This window comes from Rana temporaria, chromosome 8 (genome assembly GCF_905171775.1).
Source record: "Rana temporaria chromosome 8, aRanTem1.1, whole genome shotgun sequence".
NCBI classification, from domain to species: Eukaryota; Metazoa; Chordata; class Amphibia; order Anura; family Ranidae; genus Rana; species Rana temporaria.
Window position 1 is genome coordinate 103,543,687 of NC_053496.1, and position 27,248 is coordinate 103,570,934.

General features: G+C 42.3%; 1 protein-coding gene across 1 annotated transcript in view; it reads left to right on the top strand.

The window, feature by feature from the left end:
* The window catches only part of MYOZ1 (myozenin 1), a 62,718-nt gene extending 37,846 nt beyond the window's left edge, over positions 1–24,872 (top strand). Inside the window, exons 4-6 of the mRNA XM_040320456.1 lie at positions 11,782–12,049; positions 22,649–22,823; positions 24,198–24,872. Coding sequence (XP_040176390.1) covers positions 11,782–12,049; positions 22,649–22,823; positions 24,198–24,429 — 675 coding nt within the window. The 3' untranslated portion in view covers positions 24,430–24,872. The remainder of the gene's footprint in view (positions 1–11,781; positions 12,050–22,648; positions 22,824–24,197) is intronic.
* Positions 24,873–27,248: the final 2,376 nt, after the last annotated feature.

The window sequence follows — 27,248 nt, forward strand, 5'->3', positions numbered from 1 at the left end:
GGCCGGGCGGGAAGTGGTTAAAAGAGTGGAGCTTTTATATGTCATATTAGATAATAATCATAACCAGAATAAGAGCTACAAAGAAAGGGTTTATCCCTTTTCTCCAACTGATGCTTGTGTTTTTTTAAGACCCCCTGAAAACCTTATATAACTTTAATCTCTGGTCAAAAATTATTGAACCCAGAATTTACAAGTGCGGATTTTGCCTTCAGCACCTCCTACTGATGAAACCTGGTATCAATTTTTCATTTAGGTTGAATTAAAGGCAAAACTTTTTTTTTTGTTTTTGTTTTGGATAGAGGGGAGAGGGATTAGACCCCCTGACAGTATTTATTGCTGTCTGTGCCCCCTGTTAAGGAGATTCACCCTCTCTATTTGTCCTGTTTACCATTATCATTGTAAGTGAAAGTAAAGGAAAAAACAACATTTTGGGCTGTCCCCAGAAAAGTAATAGAGGGGAAATCTTCCAATGGGGGCACTAGTTCTGGTGACCTGGGGGTCCCCAAAGAAATTCCCTTAATCTACAGGGATTTCATCTTACTTCCCGTTTGGCTATGGGACAGGAAGTGAAGGGAAATCTCTGCAATAGAACACAGATGGTAAAAAAAATCTGTCAGGGATTATAACCATCCCTTGTTCCCAAAAAAAGGTTTTGCATACAGTTCTACTTTAATTACATTATATTGGCATGTTCTATCAGATGGAGAAGTGTTTTAGCCCCTCAAGTGATATTCATTCGAATAGTTAATTAGTCAGATATCTGTAGAAATAGGGACTGGGGCAGATATATGTTTGTACGTAGGCAAGTTAAAATAGCACCAGAGCCCCCCCAGGATCCTAGCATGACAGTGGCACAAACATAGTATTTTAATCCTTGTGTGGTTGCAAATGTTAAGGGTTTTTCACCTTCATGCATTCTATGCAGCATCCCCCCAGCCCCCCCTAATACTTACCCGAACCCGATCACAATTGATATACACAAGAGCAGCAGCTCTCCCGGGTCTCTCCCTCCTCCCTCCTCATTAGCTGAGACACAGCAGCCATTTGCTCCCCCTTCTGTCAATTACAGCCAGTTAGGAGGGAGCAGGGCAGGGCCGAAGCCACTCTCACTGTGTCTTATGGAAACAGTCTTATGGAAACAGAGGAGGTTGGGGAGTGAGCACGCACAAGTGCCCCGATAGCAAGTGGCTTGCTATCGGGGCACTTGGCAAGATAGAGAAGCCAGGAGCGCTGACAGGGGACAAAAGAGGAGCATCAGGGCTGCTCTGTGCAAAACTATTGCACAGAGCAGGTAAGTATTATATGTTTATTATTTTAAAAAGAAACATAAGCCTTTAATATCACTTCAAAGCTTCTGTAAACAATTAGTCCTTGCAAAAAGATATTTTAACAGGCTAGAAAAATTCCCTATATGAATAACCTAAACCCTCATTATTGCCACCCAATACATCAGAAACAGCCCAAAAACTAGAAACTGTGGGGTTGATTTACTAAAACTAAAGAGTGCAAAATCTGGTGCAGCTCTGCAAAAAAATCAGCTTCCAGTTTATTATTTTGTCAAAGCTTAATTGAGCAAGCTGAAGTTAGATGCTGATTGGCTACCATGCACAGCTGCGCCAGAGTTTACATTCCCTAGTTTTAGTAAATCAACCCCAATGTATGATAACTGAATATGAAAGGCATCCCTTGCTATTATCAAGCAATTTATGGGCAAAGTGGCTGCATGTCCTGAATGGGAGAACATTGAAGATGGGTTCACACTTGCCGCAGCCATGGCTCACAGCAGAGGGTCTGGTACTGTACATCCCTGTACACCAATTCAGGTGTGAATTAAGTGTGAATGTGTGCCTGAATTTGCACTTGATTCAGAACAAAAGACACACAGGACCCTTCTTCAATGTGGACTGCGGTCACCCCGGAGGTGTGTGAACCGGCTCCATTGAGAGCCGGTCACACTCTCCTGTAATGCGAATTGAATGCAAGGAAACCGCATTCAATTTGCATCAGTGTAAGCCCAGCTTGAAGGGGACTATTATTACCAGAAATAGTTTAATACCTTTTTGCATTAATACAAGATGGATAAAAATAAGGTTATTTTCCGTTCAAATTAAAAAGTCCTCTAGATATTTATAATAGCGTAGCCCTTTTTAGAGTGAAGGGTTCCCACCTATCTCTTCTGCTCTGAAAATATATTAAATTTAGATCTCAAGATTCATGCTAAGAGACTAAGGACTGAGGCTTAAACAGAAGGTCCTCCTTGAGAGTTGTCTAACTCAACTGGCATGTGTTGTTGGTAGACAGTAACATTTAGAAGGGACCCTGCTATGTTTTAGGAGTCTGTTCATCAGGATGGTGGAAATAGAAACACACATGGCAGGGTCAATCATTCCTTTAAAGAAAAAGGAGCTAGGAAATTTATTGTGTCACTCTTTAAAAACTTAAAGTAGATATTACGAGTAGCTTACAAAAAATGTATACTAAAGAAAATGCAGTTATGGCTCTACTTTTATCTGTAGTTTTTATTTCGTTTCACTTTGCAAACTCCTACTTCATTAACATTTCATATTAAGTAAGTAAATAGGTTGACTGCTTAGCTCAATACATTTCCCTGACGCATTTTGATATTGTAAAAAAATAAAATAAAAAAATGTAAAAAATAAAATAAAAAAAGTGTCTTTTTGAAAACAAAATATCTACAGTGGTTTAAATTTCTGATTTTTACTTTTTCTTGAAAAGCAACATAAGATATCGTAGTTTGGGCAGAACGACTCTGGTGGGAGCTTATTAATGGTTAAGTTGTACCTTTAAAACACTTTGCTTGGCATTAGGTGTAGGACAGGTTACTTGTCCGTTACCTTTTCCTCTGCTCTGTCTGGTGTATTTTATTTTGCTGATTAAGCCTCTAAGCTCACAGGGTTATATAATCCCAAACGAGTCTCCTGCTTTTTACTTCTTGCATTTTTGTCTATATTTAGATGTTGGAACAGCTGTTCGGAAAGCTGGTTTACAGATTTTCTCTTCCGAGGCTGCATTTACACTGTGGTGTCTATGGTGAGATGTACAAGCTTATAGGTCATTTATGCACAAACATTATGCAGGGAATACAATGTGCATATTTTTCGGTAAACGTTCTTAAAGGAAACCTGTCAGCATAATATAATGAAAAGCTGCAATGGCCGACTTGATTTTTAAAAATGCAAGCTCAGAATCTATCATTATAATGTTATAATGTTTTTGATCCACTGGCAGCATACTTGGATATTGACCTAAACTATAGTGATAAGGGGGACAACCCCAAAGCTTGTATTTTTTTTAAATCAAGCCCACAGCTCCTATATTTTTATCCTGACATTTTAACCCTTTATGTGAAATAATAAAAGGTGTGAGTAAGAGCCAGCCTAAGTAGAAAGAATTGTCAATACATGCTTAGAGCGGACTGAGAACTGAGTAATCAGAAGTCATGTGATGACTAAGTTCGGTGGTGGAGCCAGTGGGGTACAGCTGCGATGCTGCAGCCATGTAGGTGAGTATGTGTGTTTATTTTCTTATGTAGCCCACACTTCTCCTTTTATTAATTGTGCATAGTGTATTAATAAACATCATATAAACTAAATTCATCAAACACAAAGTGCATATTGCATAAATTGTTTATATAAACAAAATCAGATATATATCTATATATATATATATATAGCTATATATACAGTATATTTATATATATATATATAGCTATATACATGTGTGTAAGAGTGCCCAATATTTAGGAGTTTGTGTGGAAACAACAAACTGGTTCTTTTGATTTTTTTATACCTTAGACATAAAAGATTTCAGTGCAACCGCCACAACACTGCCGGTGGCCACAGTGTCTCACCTTCCAAGACGGACCTTAAAATTAAAAAAGGTCTAATCACAATGTCTTCCCATTAAGCTGGAAGGAGCTCTCCCAAGTTTTAATCCTTGCCTACTTTATCCAAAGCAAAAAATATTTCATTGTAACCACCACCACTCCCAGTGGACACACTTTCACCTTCCAAGATGTATCTTAAAATTATAAAAGGTCTAATCACAGCGTCTTCCTATCAAGCTGGGGACAGCTCTCCCAATATGTAATCCTTGCCTATTTTATCCAAAACAAAAAAGTTTTGGCCTGTCCCACTGTTTACTTTAGCAAGGAAATCTAAGAAACCCAAAGGAAATGTGCTGAACCTGCTGGGTGCAATTTTATTGGATAATCTCTGTTACTCTCCATGAGATGGGATCTGCAAAAATGCATACTGATGCATGTGGGACAAGGTATAGTAGTGAGTACTGGCATGGTATATGTACTATGGACATGAAGATGACACTTAGGCCGTGTACAGACGACCAAACATGTACGGTGAAACCGGTCTGCCGGACCGTTTTCACCGTACATGTCTGCCCGGGGATTTCTGTATGGTGGCTGTACTCACCATCATACAGAAATCCGCGCGTAAACAATACGCGGGGGCGTGGCCGCGCCGTCGCCGCGACGATGATGCGGCAACGTGGGCGACCCTGCCAGTTCAATGCTTCCACGCATGCGTCAAAGTCATTCGACGCATGCGAGGGATGGCAGGCGCTCGGACATGTACGGTAGGTCTGTACAGACGACCGAACACGTCCGAGCGGGCAGGATTCCAGCGGGCTGTTTTAAAACAAGTCCAGAAATATTTGCCCGCTGGAAAAAGGCCCGGCGGGCAAATGTATGCTGGAATCCTGTCCGCTCGGGCCTACACACGACCGAACATGTCTGCTGAAACTGGTCCGCGGACCAGTTTCAGCAGACATGTTCGGTCGTGTGTACGGGGCCTAACATGCAATCAAAAAGAAATTCACCAGCTACAAATCAAATTAATTATTCCAGCATATCAGTGGGAAAAACATTAATTTTTATAGCATTAAAAAGGTGTCTCTCCTTATTTTCCTAAAACATTCCCAGACCAGTTAATGATAAACAGTATATATTATAACTACAATATACTTCCTAGCCTAAGCCTTTACCATATAAATAATGTCACATATTGATTTCTTGTGCTATATCCAAATGTACATAACAGTTCTTAGAAAATGCAAATTTCAGTTATATTTGGAAATCATTTACTTTTGGAACATGCTTTTTAACACAGATGATTTGGCCTATTAAAATATTTCCAAATGCATTTATGGTACTGCATTTTTGATGTGATAAGATTTTCACCATGAACATTGCTGTGATAATATTGTCACAATTTATTTATAAAGCAGTGAATGGGACATTCACCAAATATGTGCTGCAGGTGAAGCAATCACTGTAAATTAAAACACATGCATCAAGGAGCTACACGTGAATTGAATATTTGGTTAATGCCACAGACACTGTTGATATGTATCTTGTGGCCTTTCCAGGTCTTCCAGTGGCTGCGTAGGCACAGTGCAGGACCTGGCATCCTTTGCAACCCCTTGGCTTCAGCTCCTTTGGCTTAACAGCTCAGGGGTCAAAGGTGTTTTACATCTCCCTCTCAAGCTGGCCATACAAAATAAAATCTAAAGCCTAGTACACACAATCGGATTGTTGGCCAACCGAGCCTATCATTTTTGTCCAAAGGGCGTGTGCCTGGATCTTGTCTTACATACTAACGGTACACAATTGTCGGCCAACAAACACGAACGCAGTGACGTACTACAAGGAGTTTCAGCTCTTGAGCGCTGCCCTTTGGGCCCCTTCTGCTAATTTCGTGTTTGGTGAGCATTGATTCCGAGCATGCGTGTTGGTACTTTCAACGTTTGTGTGATGGACTTGTGTACTGACAAAATGAAAATCAGACAACAGACTGCTGTCTGCCGAAAAGGATCGTACTAACGGTCAGATTTTAGGACAACAGTCTGTCCCTGTCAACAATCGGATCGTGTGTAAGAGGCTTAACACTAGGTTCACATCTATGTGGTTGCAGTTGATGCCGTTTTCAGGTGCATTTTGCATTGTGTTTTGCACTTTTAAGCCTGTGTTTTGCTGTGTGTTTTGGGTTTTTAAACCCACGTTTTTTATGCCTTTTTTGCGTGCAGTTTTCATGCATTTTGCCTTTTTTTTTATGTCTTTAAACATACTGTATATAGCTGGTTGCTAAGAAGCGGGCCAGTAAGCCAGTTGCGGTGTCCTTAACAGCCTATAAGTCATCAGCTGTAAGTGAGCCACCCCCCCCTAACCATACCAGGCCGCATGCCCTCAACATGGGGGGGTACTTGGGGCGGGGGCTCTTTTTAACAAATCCTTTATTAAAAAAAAAAAATGTCACCCCGATTTAGATCCATTGTTAATCACGCTGCTTACTGCACTGCCGGACCCCCCCCCCAAAAAAGCTCTGCACTCAACGAAGGCTAAAAGCCGACTGCCCACTCCTCCGTCTGACAGTTCTTAAATAGGTAAGGGGGTTGCCACCTGGTGATGTCACCTGGTGGCCCGCCTCCTTGTGCCTGCCTGCCTCACAGCACCCCCCCATCTAGAGGGCATGCGGCTTGGTTCAGAAAGGGGGGTGCTCGCTCGTCCCCTCCCTTTCCTGACCTGCCGGGCTGCATGCTCGGACAGGGGCCGGTAGATATTTGAGGGGGGCCCCATGCCACTTTTTTTTACATTTTGGTTTGGGGTTCCCCTCCACATTATTACCAGACCCAAGGGGCCTGGTATGCATTTGAGGGTGGACCCCACGCAATTTTTTCCAATTCTTTTTGTTTTTGGCACTTTTTTCCCCCGCTGACAGCTGATGATTCATTGGTTGTTAAGGATGTGGCGGACGGCTTCCCAGTCCGCTCCTTAGCAACCAGCTATACACAGCTGCAAAATGCAACAAAAATAAAGCCCTTGCATTTTTGGTGCAACTCCATTGAAGTTTATTACACACAAAATCTGCTGTGGAAAAGTCCCTGACTCTTTTAAAAAAATGCAGTGCCGCAAAACGCACAGATGTGAACTACATCCATAAGGAAACAATGTTTAATGGACTGTAGTGCGTTTCTGCACAATGCGAAATGCACCAAAAAATGCATAGGTGTGAACATAAGGTAATTATATAATCTCAGTACAACCTCTTTTCTTTTTTTTAATATATGTAGGAGAAACCTAAAAAATCCATCCACGCATGCTCAGAATCAAGTCGACGCATGAACTTCATTTTTTTTCGGCATTGAACTTCATTTTTTTCGGCTCGTCGTAGTGTTTTACGTCATCACGTTTTGGCACGGTCAGATTTTTAACTGATAGTGTGTAGGCAAGACTGATGAAAGTCAGCTTCATCGGATATCCGACTAAAAAATCCATCGGATTAGATTCCATCAGATATCCGATCGTGTGTAGAGGGCTTAAGTGTGTGCAATACATGTAGTTAAAGTTTTATATGCTGAAATCTTTTCTACTGAAATTACTGGATATGAAAGTCCCAAATTGGAAATAACCAAGCAAGAAGCTTAAAACTAAAATAGTAGCTTATCAGTATAATACTAAAAACATGTTATGAGCATTGAGTATTAAAAGTTGATAGTCTCTTCTCTCCTCTTTTTATTTCCTCTTTTTTTTCCACACTGTAAAACAGTTGACTAAACTTAACTGCACAAACCTAGACTAAGGAGTCTATTTTTTTTTAAACAATTTGCACAGCTGTTAGTCTAGTGAAATTGTATGTAAGGATAAGGACTTTCTCCCTTCATAATATAAAAGTTTAACCTTAAGAGCCCTTTCACATTACTAGCACGGTTAGTGGTAAAGCGCTGCCTGTTTTAGCAGTTCTTTTGGCCGCTAGCGGGGCGCTTTTAACCCCCGCTTGCGGCCAAAGAAAGGGTTAATAGCGCATGTGTAGCGCCGCTGCCGAATTGATTGGCAGCGGTGCCCTTTCAATGGGCAGGGCGGTGGAGGAGCCCCAAAGATGGGGCTCCTCCACCGCCCCAAAGATGCTACTTGCAGGACTTTTTTAACGTCTTGCCAGCGCAGCGCCCCTGTGTGAAAGCACTCCGGTTTTTACATTGGGGTGGCAGGGGAGGTGCTAAAATGCCTGAAAAACACTTCCAGTCTGAAATGGTTTAAAAAAACTGTTACATCCACGGCATGCCAGAATTGCTAACTGTCAGGCCCCATACACACGACCGAGTTTCTCGGCAGAATTCAGCCAGAAACTCGATCAGAGCCGTATTCTGCCGAGAAACCCAGTCGTGTGTACACTTTTGGCCGAGGAAACCGACGAGGATCTCTTTGGGCCAAATAGTTAGTCAATGAGGAAACTTGGCTCGCCAAGATCCTTGGCGGCTTCACAAGGAACTCGACGAGCAAAACGATGTGTTTTGCTCGTCGAGTTTCTCAGACGTGTGTACGGGGCCTCACATTTACTTGTGCTCTCAACCAAACTGTCAAACTATCAAATGGCTGGTAACCGATCACATGTCCAGGACCATAGTAATTGCAGATCAAACAAAGGCTAAGATGGCAGCTTCCTTGGCTGAAAAAGATAGGAGGGTTTAGTTCCGCTTTAACTATAAACAGTGTAATGAGGTTTTAATACACAGTTAGGCTACATTCATGGGCACACACGAGTGGCCAGGGGCAGATGCCGACTAGAACCAAGTGCATGCACATAGTGGGGTTGCTTTACTAAAGCTGGAGAATGCAAAATATAGCTTAATTTACTTTGCATTAAGATAAAAACCTTTTGTAAGCAGCAGCCCTCCTAATACTTACCTGAGCCCCTCCTCTATCCAGCGATGTTGGAGGTGAGCCATGGCTGTCTGGAACTCTACCTCCTCAATGGGTGAGACAGCAGCAAGCGCCATTGGCTTCTACTGCTGTCAATCAAAGTCAGTGAGCCAATGAAAAGAGAGAGGGGTGCACTTGGCAGGAGGGAGGGGCCAGAGAAGAGGAAGATTTGCGCTGCTCTGTGCAAAACCACTGTATAATATACAGTAGTATCCAAGTGAACTGAAAGAACTGGTATACTCTGAAAAAAAAATGATAGAGCAGATGTGGGTACAAAGAACAGCACTTGCCAGTAGGGGTGAATGGAAGGAGACTAGAAACTATGTTGCACTAATTTGGGAATAGTGAACCAGAATTTATTTAATGGATGTATAGTACACAGAAGCAGTGAATGAATCTGTATCACAGAACTAATCACAGGACTTGTACAGTGGCAACAATGTAAACAGTTAAAGGGTGACTAAAGGAATTTTTTTTTTTAGCTAAATAGCTTCCTTTACCTTACTGCAGTACTGGTTTCATGTCCTCATTGTTCGTTTTTGCTTTGAAGTAGCTGTAATTCTGCTGTGATCCCCACACTTCCTGGTTGCCTGTTTCCTTATAACCATCATACTGGGAGCTTTCTCACGGTGGTCTAAGCTGTCATTACTGTGTGTCTAAAACTCCTCAGAACCAATCAGATTCATTTTAAAAACAAAACACTGCCCTGGATTTGTTGTTTTTGTTCTGTGAGTCTTCCCGACTCACCTCTCACCCGGAACTTCACGTATGTACCTTTAAAACCGAACGTGAAACTAGAGGCACATTATATGATAGATTAAATTCAATTTTTAATCATTTTTAAAAGGAATCAGTTAACTTTTATGTCTCTATACCCTGTAAACAGTCATTTCAGCAAAAAAAATTTTTTCCTTTAGTGACCCTTTAACAGGATCTGATTTATAGCTGTACTGTAAAAGAAAGAACATTGTTGCCACTGTGCCTGTGAGTGATCAATAAAGTGAGGACATTACTTCCAAAGTGGTTTTCTTTAGAGCCCAACGATCAGCCATATCCCCTGTGTAAGTTGGGTTCAGCGGTCAGAGTGAAGTAAAAAAATGCGTATTTCTCCATTCACCAGTTTTGTCATCACTTTAGCGATCACTGCTACCACTCAGTCCTGCCCCTCCCCAACAACGCAGGTAAAGTATATCAATAGGCAGCCCAACAGCCAACTGAAGGGGCTTTCACAGTAGGCTGACATCACTGATGCTAATTGCTAGACTGTGGCTTAGTGTTGTCAGCCATAACAGTGAGAGCTGGTACTGGTAGAATCTCCAGGTAAGAAACTGAGGATTAAAGGCCCAGAATTTCATTTTCAATGGCACTTTTAATTGTGTTTTTTTAATCATTTTGGTTATATAAACCCAACTAATAAAGTTCACTTAAAGTCAATTAACCTCCCTAGCGGTAATCCCGAGTGTGGTTCGGGGTGAATTTTCATTACCAAAAGCGGTAACCTTGAGGCAAAGTTACTTACCTTGTCCCCTGGATCCTGTGATGTCTCCCTGCTGTGTCCGCGGGCTGTGTCCTCTGCATGATGTATTACTGTGCCGGGCTCTGTTCCCTGTGAGCGTTGCGACGCACGGGGACGGAGCCCTGCGCCAAATTCAAAAAGTGAAAAACACATAATACATACAGTAAACTGTGATTTTACAGATTACTTCACTGTATCAAATTATTTCACCTCCCCTTTGTCCCTAGTGCTTTGCCCAGTGCCCTGCATGCACATTTATATTAATTAAAAAAAGGTTCTTTCTACCTGGAAACTTGAGAATGTCCATAGCAACCAAAAAGTGTCCCTTTACATCAAAAGCGGTTTTGAACCAGCTAGAGAACAGCAATAATAATTCAGAATCATTTGCAGAATTGAGCGATAATGATTGGTGGGTAAATTCGTCAAACACTAAAGGTAATGACAAGGATAATTCTGTAACTGAGCAAATTTTAGTGTTTTTGATTACATTATTGAATACATTTTATTATTATTATTATTTGTTATAATTATTTATAGTTATTAATTATATTATCATTTACAATTTTGTGTTTCAAACTTTATCATACCTGGGATGTCTACTAGACATTTGTTTGGACAGATTTAAGTGTGTTATTCTTAAGAATCACAGGCCTACAATATAAAACGCCAAATTTCCATGCAAAACAAGGTACCGCTTTGAGCATGAAAAATCTGACATAATCATACCGCCAGGGAGGTTAAAGTGGCTGTAACCCTAAAAAGAAAAGAATAATCCTGATCCTGCTTTAAAGGATACACAGCATAGTGCTTGTGCTGTGTCATTTGTCAATCTATGTTCTAATAAACCTGGTTAATCCTGCCTGTTCCCCCCTTATGTGCTGACCACGGTAATCATGGCTGCTGATCCCTGATTACCGTGGTCAGATTACGTGCCTATGTCATCCCGCAGTCTCTCCTCTGCCCCCCTCTCCCCCCCTCTCCCCTTCCCCCTCCCTCCCTGCCTGTCAGCTCAGGAGTCTGTGTGTTATCCATCTCTCCCCCCACATCCTTCCGCTCCCACCACTATAGCTGTAAAATTACTACTGAGAAATCCTGTAATCCCCTCTCATACAAGTAGATATAATGTGCGGTATCTGTGTTTTTTTTTTTATTCTGCAAAATACCTTTTTTACAGCACCGCTGGTAACTCACGTGACCTCCTGCCACTCTCCTCCTCTCCTCCCAGGTGACATCAGTGGGGAATCTCAGCCCTTCCCACTGTAGTGCTCAGATTGGGGAAGGAGAGCGCCGGCAGGTCATGTGAGCACCCAGTGGTGCTGTAAAATAAGGGAATTTTGTGGAATAATTAAAAATAGATAATGCACACTATATCTTCCTGCAAGAGAGAGGAGATTACAGGATTTCTCCGTAGTGACTTTACAACCACTTTAATTTAACACCACTGAACGATGGTATGAAAATAGATCTATGACAAATAGGTACTTGGTTTTATGAGTGAACAGTCTATGATTAACTTTAGTATCTTCTGCAGGACCACTTCCAGAAGTTCATACCATCTGTTGGAGGACAGCTGGGAGTCGGTGGACAAACAGGTGTTGGTGGAGGTGGCTATGGATTATTACAAGGCAGTGGTCACCTGGTATCCAGCCTATCTGTAGGGCAGCACGGAGCTGGAGGTCAACACCCACCTGTTCCTCCACCAAAGCCAGGAAGTAAAGGTGGTGCAGGAGGCCAGCAAGGCACTGGTGGCCCTGGTGGACAAGATGGCGTCGGAGGTGTTGATGGTTCCGGAGGCAAAGGTAATTATGTGATAATATCTCTGATATGCACTGAAAGTGATTTAACTATACACTGGTAAAAGTATCACGTGACCCAAGAATATTGATTATTTAATATAACATTACAAACATTATTCTACTAACTCCCCAAAAAAGTGTCAAATGCTCCCGAAAAACAAGCTACTTATGTGCACTGTGAAAAAAAAAAATGTAAACCTGCTGATGCGGCCTATATTGTATACTACACAGCTGGAATAATTGTGTGACTCTTGATATGAGGGACCAGAATGCATCAGCGGCACTGAAAAATAATTTTACTTAATTTGTAAATTGTAAGCCACAAACTGAGATGATTTAAATACATTAATATAGGTTGGTGCGATAAAGAAAATAAAGAAAATGTCAGAAATATATGCACATACAGCAGTCTTCAAAAGTATGCTGTTACAAACAAATATTGGGGTGTTCTGACAGGCAAAAATTTGAAAACACCAGGAAGACAGGTTACCTCCCACTCCTTACATTCATATTGACCCATCACTATAATGGGCTGCTTCCCTTGCCAATTGCCCTGCAGGTGGACAGGAAGGATTAGGTAAACTTTAGAATATTCCAGCATGCAGGTGTTTAGATGTTGCTCCAGGTATTCTAGGATTCACAAACATGTACTGTAAATAAAAATATATTGTAGAAAACAGAGTTAAAGCATATTGTAATCATATGTACATATTATACATATTCCATTGTGTGCCTCATAGGTGTGCATTTCCATTGTTAATTGAGTTAATTTAACTTCTTTGGGAGTGATCTGGAGTGGCGTTTGAAGGAAATCATGGAGTACAGAGACCGAATGGCTGAATGTCTCAGAAGTGCTCTGAGCACGGAAAGGTTTGGAGTTTCTACCCGTTCAGGAATGGGAGCTGGAGATTGCCTACAGACGGCTGCTAGACTCTGCTCAGCAGCAGGGCTGGGCTCCCTTTGCTTGGGACTATCAGAAAGTACCAGCCGACAGCTCTAAAAATCCTGGCTGAAGAGTCGGAAATGGGGCAGTGTAACAGTGTGCTTTGCTCACTTCCACCCACAGCTATGGAAGCAGAGCTCTCTAATGGCGGATGCAGCAAATGCTGACAACCCTGTTTCTGCACAGGAAGAGCTGAGATGGAGGAATGTGTCTGTCCAGCAGCCGGGTACAGGAGATGGAGCAGTCGGCTCATCACTCCAGCGGCAGCTCAAGGACCTGGGAGAGGAGGTGGTCATCCTCCCTACCCAGCCACAGATCACAGAAAGCATTGATTTAATTGACTTTTCATCAGAGGATGTAACATTTACTGAACTTCCAACTAAAGTGGTGATTTCGAAGGGGGGGGGTTGCCAACCACTGCCCAGCACCTTCAGAGGCTTTAGGGATCCAAGGAGAAGAGATAGTTAACCTCTATTCCTCACCACCAGCTCCGGAGTATTTAATAGACTTTTCTGCTAAGGAGGAAAAATACAGTGAGCCTCCAGCAGAAAAGCTGGCCTCAGGGCAAAACATCACTAAGCTCTGCTCTTCACCAAAAGCAGCTTCAGCCCACCTGACAGAAGAGGCAGCAGTTTACAAGAAGCAATGTGGGAGACACAGCAAACATGTGGAAGAAGGTTCTCTGGTCACTTTTTGACCTAAAAACAAAGCACTATGTGTGGTGGAAAACTAACACTGCACATCACCCTGAACACACCACCCCCACTGTTAACATGGTGGTGACAGCATCATGCTGTGGGAATGCTTTTCTTCAGCAGGGACATGGAAGCTGGTCAGAGTTGATGGGAAGATGGATGGAGCCAAATAAAGGGCAATCTTAGAAGAAAACCTGTTAGAGTCTGCAAAAGGCTTGAGACTGCGGCGGAGGTTCACCTTCCAGCAGGACAATGACCCTAAACATACAGCCAGAGCTACAATAAAATTGTTTAGATCAAAGCATATTCATGTGCTAGAATGGCCCAGTCAAAGCCCAGACCTAAATCCAATTGAGAATCTGTGGCAAGACTTGCAAATTGCTGTTTACAGACGCTCTCCATCCAATCTGACAGAGCTTGAGCTATTTTGCAAAGCTATCTCTAGATGTGCAAAGCTGGTAGAGACATCCCCAAAAAGACTTGCAGCTGTAATTGCAGAGAAAGCTGGTTCTACAAAGTATTAACTTAATACAAATGCACATCCCACTGTTCACATTTTTATTTGTATAACATTTTTAAAACCATTTATTGTTTTCCTTCCACTTCACAATTATGTGCCACTTTGTGTTGGTCTCTCACATAAAATTCCAATAAAATACATTTACGTTTTTGGTTGTAACATGAAAACATGTGGGGTATGAATACTTTTTCAATGCACTGTATGTAGATAATTCAGTTGTGTTACTTTATCCCCTGCAGCTCTAACGCCTGTTAACTGAGCACCCAAAACCTTTTCCCAAGTCTCATCCCGAAATGTAGATATATCAGTTTGCCATTGATTTTTAACCGTGAGTAATCTGGTAGTAGACAAAGATAAGGATAAAGAATAATACATGGTGATCAATTTAGAGTGATCAGTATCATATAATAAACCTTCCAAAACCAAGGGCTGAATTTGGACATCCCGCAGCCCAAATTGGGTTGACATTGCGTGTCTTAATTGCAGAGAGGAGAAGAAATTTGTGTTAGGGACACCAAGCTCAGCCTTCAGGGTCGCAAATGATTTAAAGGTCCCAGGAGAAAATAGCTGTTGAGCATACTTTAGAACAACACGAGCCCAGCAGCACATCAGGTAGACGAGCAAGCTCAGCCAAGTTTTTTTTGAACCACAAGGGGGCGTTTGGTGAGGAGGTAAGAGGAGAGGCTTTTAGTTTCCGACTGCATATATGAAAAAGATAGCTTTGGGACCTCTGCCCAAAGGAAAGAGGTTATCTGGGTGTTAATATCTACAAAAAATGTTTTGCACAAAAAAACCAGAGCGTGCAAAAATATATATAGGAACCTGGGCAGGAAGATCATTTTAAATAGGTTGATCTACCCAGCACGTAGGGGGAGTTTAACCCAAGTATTCAGACAGTTTTTCAGTCTGTGTATTAGGGGATATACGTTGTTTTCTATATAAGAACTCAAGAATAGCTGTACCTTGATTCCTAAATAGTGAAATTTAGAGACCACTTGAAGTGGTATGGAAGGAGGGAGTACTAAATTGAATAAGGGGTCTGAAGGTAAAAAAAATGTATTTGCTCCAGTTGACTTTGAAGCCAGAGAAGATCCCAAATTGTAATATAACCTGTAAGGCCGTAATAAGGGAGTCCGCTGGGTCCGCCAGGTACAAGAGCATGTCATCAGTGTATAAGGAGGTTTTCGTGTTTGTATGTTTAAGTGGAAACTAAATTGGAATACTTCCGAGCTAATAGAGCGTGGGCTTTATTACCCTTGCCATAGTATAGTTGTAGACTAGTCAGGGCCCTTTCTACTTGGCCTAGTGCCAGGTCTTTAAGAGCCATGCAGAGACGGACAATTTTTTTGAGTAAGGGTAGGGAAGGAGAGGTTTGTAGCCGACGTTCCTGGGCCCAAAGCTCCCTCTCAGCTTGTGATTTTATGACCCTTGCATCTTTTTTCATTTTCATAGCCTAAGTGAGAGCAATGCAGTGACCTAGGAGAACTGCCAGAGGGTGGAAGAGGATATATCAGGGGTGTTGTTCTTGGTAAAGTAGAGTTTCAGTGTGGATTCTAATTCCGTTTTGGAGGGGAGGTGTTGCAAGAGAAAGTCATTTAGCTGCCAATGACATGGCCTACGATGGCGTAGGATGGGGGCATGGTCAGACCAGGGTGATGCAGAACATGGCATTATTAACAAAAAGGTAGTCAATATGGGAACGCATACTGTGGGGGTGGAAGAAAATGTATATTGCTGATCCCTGGGGTGGAGAACCCGCCAGGAGTAAAAAAGACGAAAGCATTTCGTCTAGTGAGGTGACGGAAGAGTTTTGAGTCTAGGGGCTCTGGTTTGCGAATCCCTAGGGTTCCCATAATCTGGTGGACATTCGGGACATAGAGGGTGCAAAAAGTGACTGCCTGCATCTGCCATTGTCTTCGCATGATAAAGTGTCCCCGCAGGTCAATGTAAGACTCAGAGTATGTAAATGGGGATCCATGTTTAAAAAGTATAGCTATACCGATACGTTTGCGGGGTTAAACGCCTCATAAACCCAAGGGCAGTGTCTGGAAGCGAATGCAAAGGAATCATCCCTGTTAAAGTGGGTCTCCTGAATCAGGATGACATCTGCCCCCGACTGCCTGAACTCTCTAAGCACCATGTGTCTCTTTCTGTTGGAGTTTAGGCTGTGGACATTTAAAGGGGTTGTAAAGGTAAATATTTTTTTTCCTAAATAGCTTCTTTTACCTTAGTGCAGTCCTCCTTCACTTACCTCATCCTTCCATTTTGCTTTTAAATGTCCATATTTCTTCTGAGAAATCCTCACTTTCTGTTCTTCTGTCTGTAACTCCACACGGTAATACAAGGCTTTCTCCCTTGTGTGGAGTGTCGTGCTTGACCCCTCCCCTGGAATACAGGGGAGGAGTGATTCTGCAGGGTGATGTTGCAGGGTTTGGAGGCAGGACCCTTAGGGCGCAGGGCTTGGTGCACTTTATCCATATCATTGTGTTTTGTAGGGGGGTCACCCAAAAGATCATTAAATAAGGTTTGCAGGGTGGCGTGCAGGTCTTCAGGGCCCTCTGATTCAGGTCCTCAACACTGCATATCTCTCAGTAACAAGCGATGGTCTGCACCCTGTAGTTAAGTGTGATGTACTGCCAGTTTAATCTCTTGGATTTCCTCCACTGCCATCTCCACTCTATGTGCTAAGGGTTTGAAATTAGCAGTGTTTGAATCTTTGCACTGCATGTGGATTTAACATCCTCAAAAAGTTGTTTAAAGTCCTCTTTGGTTGGTATGGCTTGGAGATATGAGTGCCAGGAGGGGGGTCCAGCAGCGGTTAAGCCGGGGTCCAATGCTGTGCATCTGTACACTGTATGAGGCAGGGGTCAGGCCCAGTACAGCAGGCTGTGTCCCCTGTGGCTCTGCCGCCTGATAATCAGGGTGCTTGGGGCGACTCACTCTGTCCACCGGTTGTAGTTTGATCCTGGACGCCAGCAGTGTAAACTTGGTTGTGCCCTAGTGGTGAGCTGGAGCTTAAAATGCAGGCTGTGGTGGAGTCCGCGTGTTTGAGGTGGAAGCGGCCGGCGCCATCTTGTCTGTCTCGCCGGGCGGCATGGAAGGCGATGGAAAATAGCCGCAGAAGGTCGTGGAAGACCCAGTAGGAGGTTGGGATGATCCCTGTGCTTTAGAGGAGTGGGTTCTCCTGGATCCACCCGTACGGGTGCAGAAAGTCCCCTTAAAAGACCGTTGAGCTGAGGGCTATGAGAGAGCTAAGAGCTCAGGCGTCCATGCAGGTCGACTTATGCTTTATGTTTTATTACTTTTGGCCATCACAGATAAGACCAGCATAGTTTAAAATGGTGACAGAACCTAATTTTATTAAGAATTCTTTCATCATCTTATTAGTTAAGCATAGCATTCAGCTGGGTGATCGACCCAAAGCAACATGATCGAAGTTGGAATTCTAAAATACACAATACAAGTCTGTATTTCCCTTTGCAATATAATATTCTAATTATTAAATTATGAGTTTAACCTAGTATTTGCCAATCACTTCTTTTAGTGGAAAAAGTTATTTTGAATTTGCTCAAGTAGCTGCTTGGAATTACCCATGATGCAAGTATTATATCATGAATTACTTACAGTAACTACTTACATTTAACTGTGTGACACATTTTATACTGACAGACTTGGAACACACAGAAAAAAGTAACACGATTAGACCTCATAAATCTAACTAATGAAGTTTTTTGCTTCAGGTTAACAATGGAGGTTTCCTAGTTGTTTAAGAAGATAAAATACACTGTGTGATCTATAGTACAATTTGAATCTACTATTGAACAGGACCAAAATTAATCTGATTTTAGTTCTATCTGTTTAACTTTTTCTAGATGAGACAAAGCTAGAAGAGATTTGTTTCTTTAGCTCTTGTACCTGATTTACACCCAGCATACTCAACCTTCAACACTACTTGTAACTTTGTATGCATGTTGTTTGTATCTACAACCCAACTCACAGAGTTTGTAACCTCAGTTTTACCCAAGAGAAGCTCTTATCAAGGTAGGGTTTAAAGAAACTTACATGTTACAACAGTCTCCTCATGCTGTTATGCCCTGTACACACGATCGGGCTATAGCCCGACCAAACTCACATCGGAATCCCAAAGGAATTCCATCGCAGGAAAAGAGAACATGTTCTCTACGTAAACTCCAATGGAATTCCTCGGAATATCCGATGGAAAAACTCAGATGGGCATACGCACGGTCGAAATTTCCGATGGAAAAAGTCAGTCAGACTTTTTCCATCGGAAATTCCGATCGTGTGTACGAGGCCTTAGAGGAGCAAGCATGTTACAAGAAACTCATGTTAGAGACTACTGCAATATTACAGGGTGATTGAAGAGTCAAGTCTACCATCGGAGCACCAGGAGCATTGAAATAACTGTACTCCCAGAGTTCAGTAAAACTATCAACTCTAAATAGTAAGTTAATTCCTGGATTTATACTTTAAAGGGGTGTTCCAGTCATTTGTAATGTTTATTAAAAGTCAGCAGCTACAAAAAGTGTAGCTGCTGGCTTTTAATAAACATACACTCACCTGCTCCACGTTCCAGTGACGCGCCGGCCGGCCTCTCCCCCCCTCTCCGGCCGGCGTCTTCATTCTAAGTGTGGGCACCCGGCCATGACAGCTTTCGGCTTCACGGCCGGGGCACCCACTGCGCATGCACGAGCGGCGCTGCGCCACCCGATTGGACAGGCGATCGTCTGGGACCTGTCACGTGTCCCAGGCGATCGCCTACAGGGAGGGGCTGCCAAAAGGAGATATGACTATTCGCCTTAGCAGCCCCTCGGCGGAAGGAGGAAGTGGGACAGGAAGTCCCACTCCTCCTGAAGCCCCCACCCCCCCTCCCCCCAAAAAATGACATGCCAAATGTGGCATGTAAAGGGGCGAGGAGTGGATTAAGTGGAAGTTCCACTTTTGGGTGGAACTCCGCTTTAAAGACTGCTTCTAAATCACAAGAACCTACTAGAGACTGCTGCCAAGTTATAACCTTCTAACTATGAGCGAAAGGCAAACTTTCTGATGGGATTTACAGGTTAAAGCATAAGTCAAAGGGAAAAAAAAAATAAAAAAATGTTTGTACATCTGTACAATACATGCACATGTCCCCTTAAAATAGCTCTTATCAATATCATGTCATTGATATTGATTTAAAGCAGCTGTGTAAAGTAAAGGAAAGCCTGAAAACATGGCCCATTTGGGTACTTGAGGGCTGAGGTTGAGAACCACTGCCTTAAGACATAATGCAAGTATAGAATTAATTTAATTATATAAATATAGTGTGCTTCTACCTTTTTGACAACAGTGGGCTAGATTCAGGTACGAGATACGATGGCGTATCTCCAGATACGCCGTTGTATCTCTGAGTTGCGGCGTCGTATCAATGCGACTGATTCATAGAATCAGTTACGCATAGATTTCCCTAAGATCCGACCGGCGTAAGTGTCTTACACCGTCGTATCTTAGGCTGCATATTTACGCTGGCCGCTAGGTGGCGCTTCTGTATATTTACGCAAGGAATATGCAAATTAGGTAGTTACGCCGATTCAGAAACGTACGTCCGCCCGGCGCATTTTTTTACGTCGTTTACGTTAGGCTTTTTCCGGCGTAAAGTTACCCCTGCTATATGAGGCGTATCCTATGTTAAGTATGGACGTCGTTCCCGCATCAAATTTTGAAAATGTTACGTTGTTTGCGTAAGTCGTTCGCGAATAGGGCTGGACGTAATTTACGTTCACGTCGAAAGCAATGCCGATTTGCGGCAGAATTTCGAGCATGAGTACTGGCATTCTTTCACGAACGGCGCATGTGCCGTTCGTAAAAAACGTAAAATACGCGGGGTCACCATTCATTTAAATAAAACACGCCCACATCATCCCCATTTGAATTAGGCGGGCTTACGCCGGCCCACATACGTTGCGCTGCCGTAACTTAGGGCGCAAGTTCTTTCTGAATACGGAACTTGCGCCCTAATTTACGGCGGCGTAACGTATCTGAGATACGTTACGCCCGCAGAAAGATACGCTTATCTTTTTGAATCTAGCCCCGTGTCTTTTAAAATCTGAAATTCAAAACACCTGGTGTCAGTCATGCCTGGTTAATTTTTGATGAATTACAAAGAACACACCCATTGTTTCATTTCCCCCCTCCTCCTCATCTCAATAACCACTCATTGTACACATTTCTGGCAGAATCAACGGGTATTTTTGTGAACGTATTAAAAAGAGAAAAGTAAATGCTTTTGATGATATACAAAATACTGTAGCTACTGACATTTAAAAATCAGGTACTTACCAGTGTCTGGAGTCCAGTACTGTTTCCCACGGCTGTTTCTCCTTAACAATGCATGCCATTGGCGCCACCGTCTTGGATACAGGAGCTGGCGGTGGCTTACAGCTTCCCACAGCCAGCTTCCCACTGCGCAAGCTTGAGCTCACCCAGCACTTTGTGAATGGTCCTGCAGCTTTGCTAATGCTCCTGCACAGTTCACATATCCCAAGAAGCTGCGGAGGGGATGGGGTGGAGCAAGATACACCATCCTCACCTAAGAGAGGATTGTGGATGTGGTAGCAGGTACCAATAAAAATTAGTACTCGCTCATACCCCCCCCAATAAAAAAAAAAAATGTAACTCAGTTGCATACTGTGGGGAGGGAGCAAACCAGTGGGACTTCACTAGTTGTCATCTATTTATAACAATCTGGTCAGGTGCCGGATATATCTATTTTTTCTTGCCTGGCATACACAACTTTTTTTTTTCATAATTTTATTGCCCTTAACTAGCACAATCTTGTAGAGAAGAACAATTCATGATGCCAAAACTGATATTTTACTTCAATTATGCACATTTTTGGATAGCTGCATAATTACAAATCTTGCCCAACCCACCAGGTCAGTTAATGTTTACTCACTCTCTAAATGATTTGATGCCTTCTCAGATCATATGTGCACATAGTGGACTGTAGGGCAAGATTTATGGCAAAAGATGTATGTAATGCATTGAACCTTGTTAGCTGATTTTTAAAAAGGTATTCTGCATTGGTTTTCCCACTTTCTGATTGCAGGGTGGAAAATCAGGAGGACTGTTGCCCCTGCTACTAGGAATATTAGAGAGGACTAGCAAGAGTTCCATGGGACTCATTTACTAGTAAACATTGTGTGTTGAACTGTAAAAATTGACAAATATCCAACCCTGTGAAATGAACATCAAGGATAGATAAGGCTAATCTATGGCATTTTCCACTATTTACTTAATTCTCCTTCTTTGCTATGGCTTTATTTACATTCCAACAAATGTAAACTGTTACTGTACACCAACTACAACATTTGTTATTTTAACAGTATCCAGCAGAACTATGGAAAATCACACAGACAGTGTCACAAAAAATGTAGTGTATATATATATACAGTGGGCTAGATTCAGATAGCCCGGCGTAAATTTCTGCGGACGTAGCATATCTCAGATACGTTACGCCGCCGTAACTTAGGGCGCAAGTTCCGTATTCATAAAGAGCTTGCGCCCTAAGTTACGGCGGCGTAGCGTATGTGGTCCGGCATAAGCCCGCCTAATTCAAATGTGGATGATGTGGGCGTGTTTTATTTAAATTACTTGTGACCCCACGTATTTGACGTTTTTTACGAACGGCGCATGCGCCGTCCGTGAAAGAATCCCAGTGCGCATGCTCGAAATTATGCCGCAAATCGTCAATGATTTAGACGTGAATGTAACTTACATACAGCCCTATTCGCGAACGACTTATGCAAACGATGTAATCGACGAAAAATTTGACGCTGGCCCGATGTCCATACTTAACATAGGATACGCCTCATATAGCAGGGGTAACTTTACGCCGGAAAAAGCCTAACGTAAACGACGTAAAAAAATGCGCCGGGCGGACGTACGTTTCTGAATCGGCGTATCTACCTAATTTGCATATTCCTCGCGTAAATCGACGGAAGCGCCACCTAGCGGCCAGCGTTAATATGCAGCCTAAGATACGAGATACTAAGACACTTACACCGGTCGGGTCTTAGGGAAATCTATGCGTAAATGATTCTATGAATCAGTCGCATAGATACGACCCCGCAACTCAGAGTTACGACGGCGTATCCGGAGATACGCCGTTGTAACTGCTATCTGAATCCGGGCCAGTACATATATATATATATGTGTTATCTATCATGGAATACCATAGGAATCCTACTACGAACCTTGAACCTTTATACCACGCCTATTTTTACTACTTTTATCCCTTGTTAATTTTTAACATTTTGCCTCCTTTTATTCTGCTTCTCAATCTTGCGCTTTCCTGGAAGGATTTTTTATTGCTATCTGCCCCCCCCCCCCCCCCATGCTAATACTTTATTTATTTATTTCACGCTTTACCCATTGTATAATTTCAGATGATCAGTCAGGACAACCAGGAAGTGGAGGTGGGAAACAGATCACTGTATTTAAGACCTACCTTTCCCCATGGGACAAGGCCTTGGGAGTTAAGCCTCAGGAAACCAATCTTAGTGTCGATTTGTTGGAATACGGTACCAAGGCTGAACTTTGCAAATACAAATCATTTAACAGGTAAGAACATACGCTCAGCAGTCTTCAGTTTACCAAACCAAGCCATTACAAAGGATAAATATTAGATGGCATGTTAGATGTATTTGTTGGGAAGCAATGTATCAGAAAAGGGTCTTGTTTTCATTTATGTGCTCACAGACACAAGTTACTGGTTAGACATCTTGTATTGTTTTGCAATTTTTAATTTGTATTGTTCCATTTAAAGTGCATGTATAGTGAAAACCTTTAGTTTTGGACAGAGTAGGCAAAGATTAGAGCCCTTGTCAAGTTATTATTGATGTGTCCTTGCTGTGTTGATTCACTCTCACCATTTGTCCCAATACCTATTGACTGAGACGGAAAGAGATGGGAAATCCAAAGTTTTTCAGTTGCCAGGAGATGAGAGGCTATTTGGTCCAATGTGGACACATGTTCTATAACAGATGTGTAAGAGGGGAATGCCCCTCACTTTGGAGACATTTTCTCGTACTAAATTCAAAACACGGATGGTATAAAAGGTGTCACACAGTTACAATCACAAAATATAAAAGCACTTGGGCTTTTAAGGCACCAAGTATCAAATAATGACAACCGTATATCAACATACATTGTACATAAAACACAAAGGAGAGGAAAAGATTCTGAATCATAAGTATAGGTGCACCCAGAACATATCCAGCCCTCTACAAGCTTATTACAATTATAAGTCAAGATAACCAACTGCTCTGTCCAAAATGGACCATGTACAGTGCTAGAAATAAATTATTTTTATACAAATAGGGAGGAGAAGCAGGTCACAGATGAGCTCTACGCACATCATGGTCCAAGCCGCTTCATCACGAACAGTACATATCAGAATCTATATTTGAATTTATAAAACAAAAACCAGTAATCGTATACAATAACAGTATATAACAATAAAGATACAAATACACATCGCATTTCTTCATTACCTCTTTATTTTCCTACCCAAGATGCATGTGGCTATCCAGGTGTAACAATCAACCCAAGACCCCCCTATCTATCAGGGTATGCTCAACACTGGGTCTTCACTCCACCTTCCTGTCCTACTTAGATCGCATGCCATAGAGTGTGGTTACATATCTGCTGCTAAAATGTTGATACAAATGGGCAGTAAGCATTTTAAAATAGGCTTTTGAGACTCTGCTGCTCATCATGGGATCACTTCTCATCATAAGAAGGCAATAGCTGATCAAAGCTGAAGGTCATGACAGCCACCAAAATAGATGGTTTTAATTGGACATACACGTTAAGTCATTTTTATATATTAAAAGAAATAATGACTTTAAAAAAAAAAATTTCAATATATTGGTGAAATGCCCTAAAAGAAAAAAAAATGTTGTCTGATTGGGCTTATATATCATCTACCTGTAGGTCAGCAATGCCTTTTGGAGGGTATGAAAAAGCTTCAAAACTGATGACCTTCCAGATGCCTGAATTTGATGCTGGACCTGAACCTGAGCCTGTGGGTGTCTTCAACTCAAGTGTTACCGACAGACCGTCCTTCAACAAGACACCAATCGGATGGTTGGGATCTGGTGACACCACAAACTACAACATTGAACTTAATATGTTGCCTGTTGGTGGTGAAACAGATGAACTCTAAAGTGATCAACCTTCAAGACAAAAAAATAAAGTTTGTAGCCTGTAGGTGTAAAAGAATTTACAAATGTGACCTGTTCCACTGGCCTTCAATCACTGAAATCGTGTGATACAGTATCAGCCAGTGGTACAGGTCACATCAATGGCATATCCTAATGTGCTTTATCCATAAAGCAGGCTTCCCTCTGTATGTTAAATGTAAAAACTTAGCTCTTTGCGGTGGTTTTTCTTAAAATGAAAAGCAAGAAAAATTTAAGCTGGTTAATAAAAGAGGATTGAGATAATGTACTAAGATAGATAACGGAATGAAAGCTTAATGTTTTTGTGCACAGTGGCAAAAGGGACAGTCTGCAAACATGTAATCTGTATTTTCCTCCAAAAATCCATGCTTCACACAAAATATTTTTCATTAGTATATCTGAATAAACACATACAGATCCTACAGTATGAATCTGTCTTTGATTTAACAGAATACAAATTTAACCACATTTCAAAGCTAAGCAGCTGTTCAAGTAACAACCTTAAATTAACCAGTGTAAGAGACCGTGGGGTAGATTCAGGTACTTGCGCTTCTTCTGAAGGCGGTGCAGCGTATCGTATTTACGATACGCTGCCGTAACTTACAGGAGCAAGTGCAGTATTCACAAAGCACTTGCTCCGTAAGTTGCGGCGACGTAGTGTAAATGGGGCCGGCGTAAGCGCGCGTAATTCAAATGTGGAAGGGGGGCGTGTTTTATGTAAATGTTTGATGACCTGACGTGATTGACGTTTTGTACGGACGGCACATGCGCCGTCCGTGTACATATCCCAGTGTGCATTGCTCCAAGTACGGCGCAACGACGTATTGGTTTCGACGTGAACGTAAATTACGTCCAGCCCTATTGGCGAACGACTTACGCAAACAACGTAAATAATTCAAATTTCGAAGCGGGAACGACGTCCATACTTAACATTGGCTGCGCCTCCTAATAGCAGGAGCAACCTTACGCAGAAAAAGCCTTTACGCAAACGACGTAAAAAACTAACCCCGGGCGCACGTACGTTTGTGAATCGGCGTATCTAGGTAATTTGCATATTCAATGCCGAAAACAATGGAAGCGCCCCTAGCGGCCAACGTAATATTGCACACAATTCTACGCCGCAGCATTCAAGTTACGTCGGCGGAGGAAGCCTATTTTTTTAGCGGATCTGCCTTTAAGAATCAGCGTAACGATACGCGGGCGCGGATTTAAAATTACGATGGCGTATCTGGAGATACGCCGCCGTAAAAGGTACGTGAATCTACCCCCCTTTTACTAACTTGAAAAAGCAAGTAAAAGCCAAGAAGAATTGAGTATTTAAAGTGTAATTCAACTTTTGTAACCAAATTGAGATAACACATACTTCATATTTGTTACGTGACATCGCAAAAAAATATTTAAAATTCTCCTGGGGTTTTTACTTGTTTTTATATCTTACTCCTAAAGTGAATTTTGTGGAATGCAAGGGGTTGTTGAGGTAATGTGCCATAAATAACTCTCTCTGTACTATGTTTGCAGTTTTTCATTATCAGTTGTAGCCTAGATTTGAACAATATCTGTCTTAACAAAGGGTAAAGAATAAAGCCAGCTATAAACGGATCGAAATTTGGCCAGTTCAACACAAACCAGGCAAATTATGATCCATTTATGGACAGGCTGGTTTTACGGAAGTGGGACCATCAATCTACTTCAGTACAACCAACCTGTCAAGTTTTTTGTTGTTTCGATCACTGCCTACAGCATTAGCTGCAAGCAGTGATAATTCTATTCTGACAGCTGAGAAACCTCCCACTGTCAGAATATAATATCTCAATGGGAGGGATTCCGTCATCAACACTGATTGTGTTGATGTGGTAATTGAGCAATTTTCTTTCCTTTAACCACTTCAGTCTTGAAGGATTTACCCCCTTCCTGACCAGAGCACTTTTTGCGATACGGCCTTGCTCTGTTTAACTGACAATTCCTTGGCCCGTGCGATGTTACACCCAAACAAAATCGACATCCTTCCCCTCCCCCCAAATAGTGGTATTTGATCACCTCTGCGGTTTTTATTTTTTGCGCTATTAAACAGAAAAAGCTACAATTTAACCACTTCCGGACCGCCGCATGTACATATACGTCGGCAGAATGGCACGGACAGGCACATTGGCGTACCTGTTCGTCCCTGCCTAGACGTGGGTCGGGGGTCCGATCGGGACCCCCCTCCCGGTACATGCGGCGGTTCCCGTGGCTTCAGGAGCGATCCGGGACGAGGGCGCGGCTATTCGTTTATAGCCGCCCCCTCGCGATCGCTCCCCGGAGCTGAAGAACGGGGAGAGCCGTATGTAAACACGGCTTCCCCGTGCTTCACTGTGGCGGCTGCATCGATCGAGTGATCCCTTTTATAGGGAGACTCGATCGATGACGTCAGACCTACAGCCACACCCCCTACAGTTGTAAACACACACTAGGTGAACCCTAACTCCTACAGCGCCCCCTGTGGATAACTCCCAAACTGCAACTGTAATTTTCACAATAAACAATGCAATTTAAATGCATTTTTTGCTGTGAAAATGACAATGGTCCCAAAAATGTGTCAAAATTGTCCGAAGTGTCCGCCATAATGTCGCAGTCACGAAAAAAATCGCTGATCGCCGCCATTAGTAGTAAAAATAAAAAAAAATAATAAAAATATCCCCTATTTTGTAAACGCTATAAATTTTGCGCAAACCAATCGATAAACGCTTATTGCGATTTTTTTTACCAAAAATAGGTAGAAGAATACGTATCTGCGTAAACTGAGGGGAAAAAAATGTATATATGT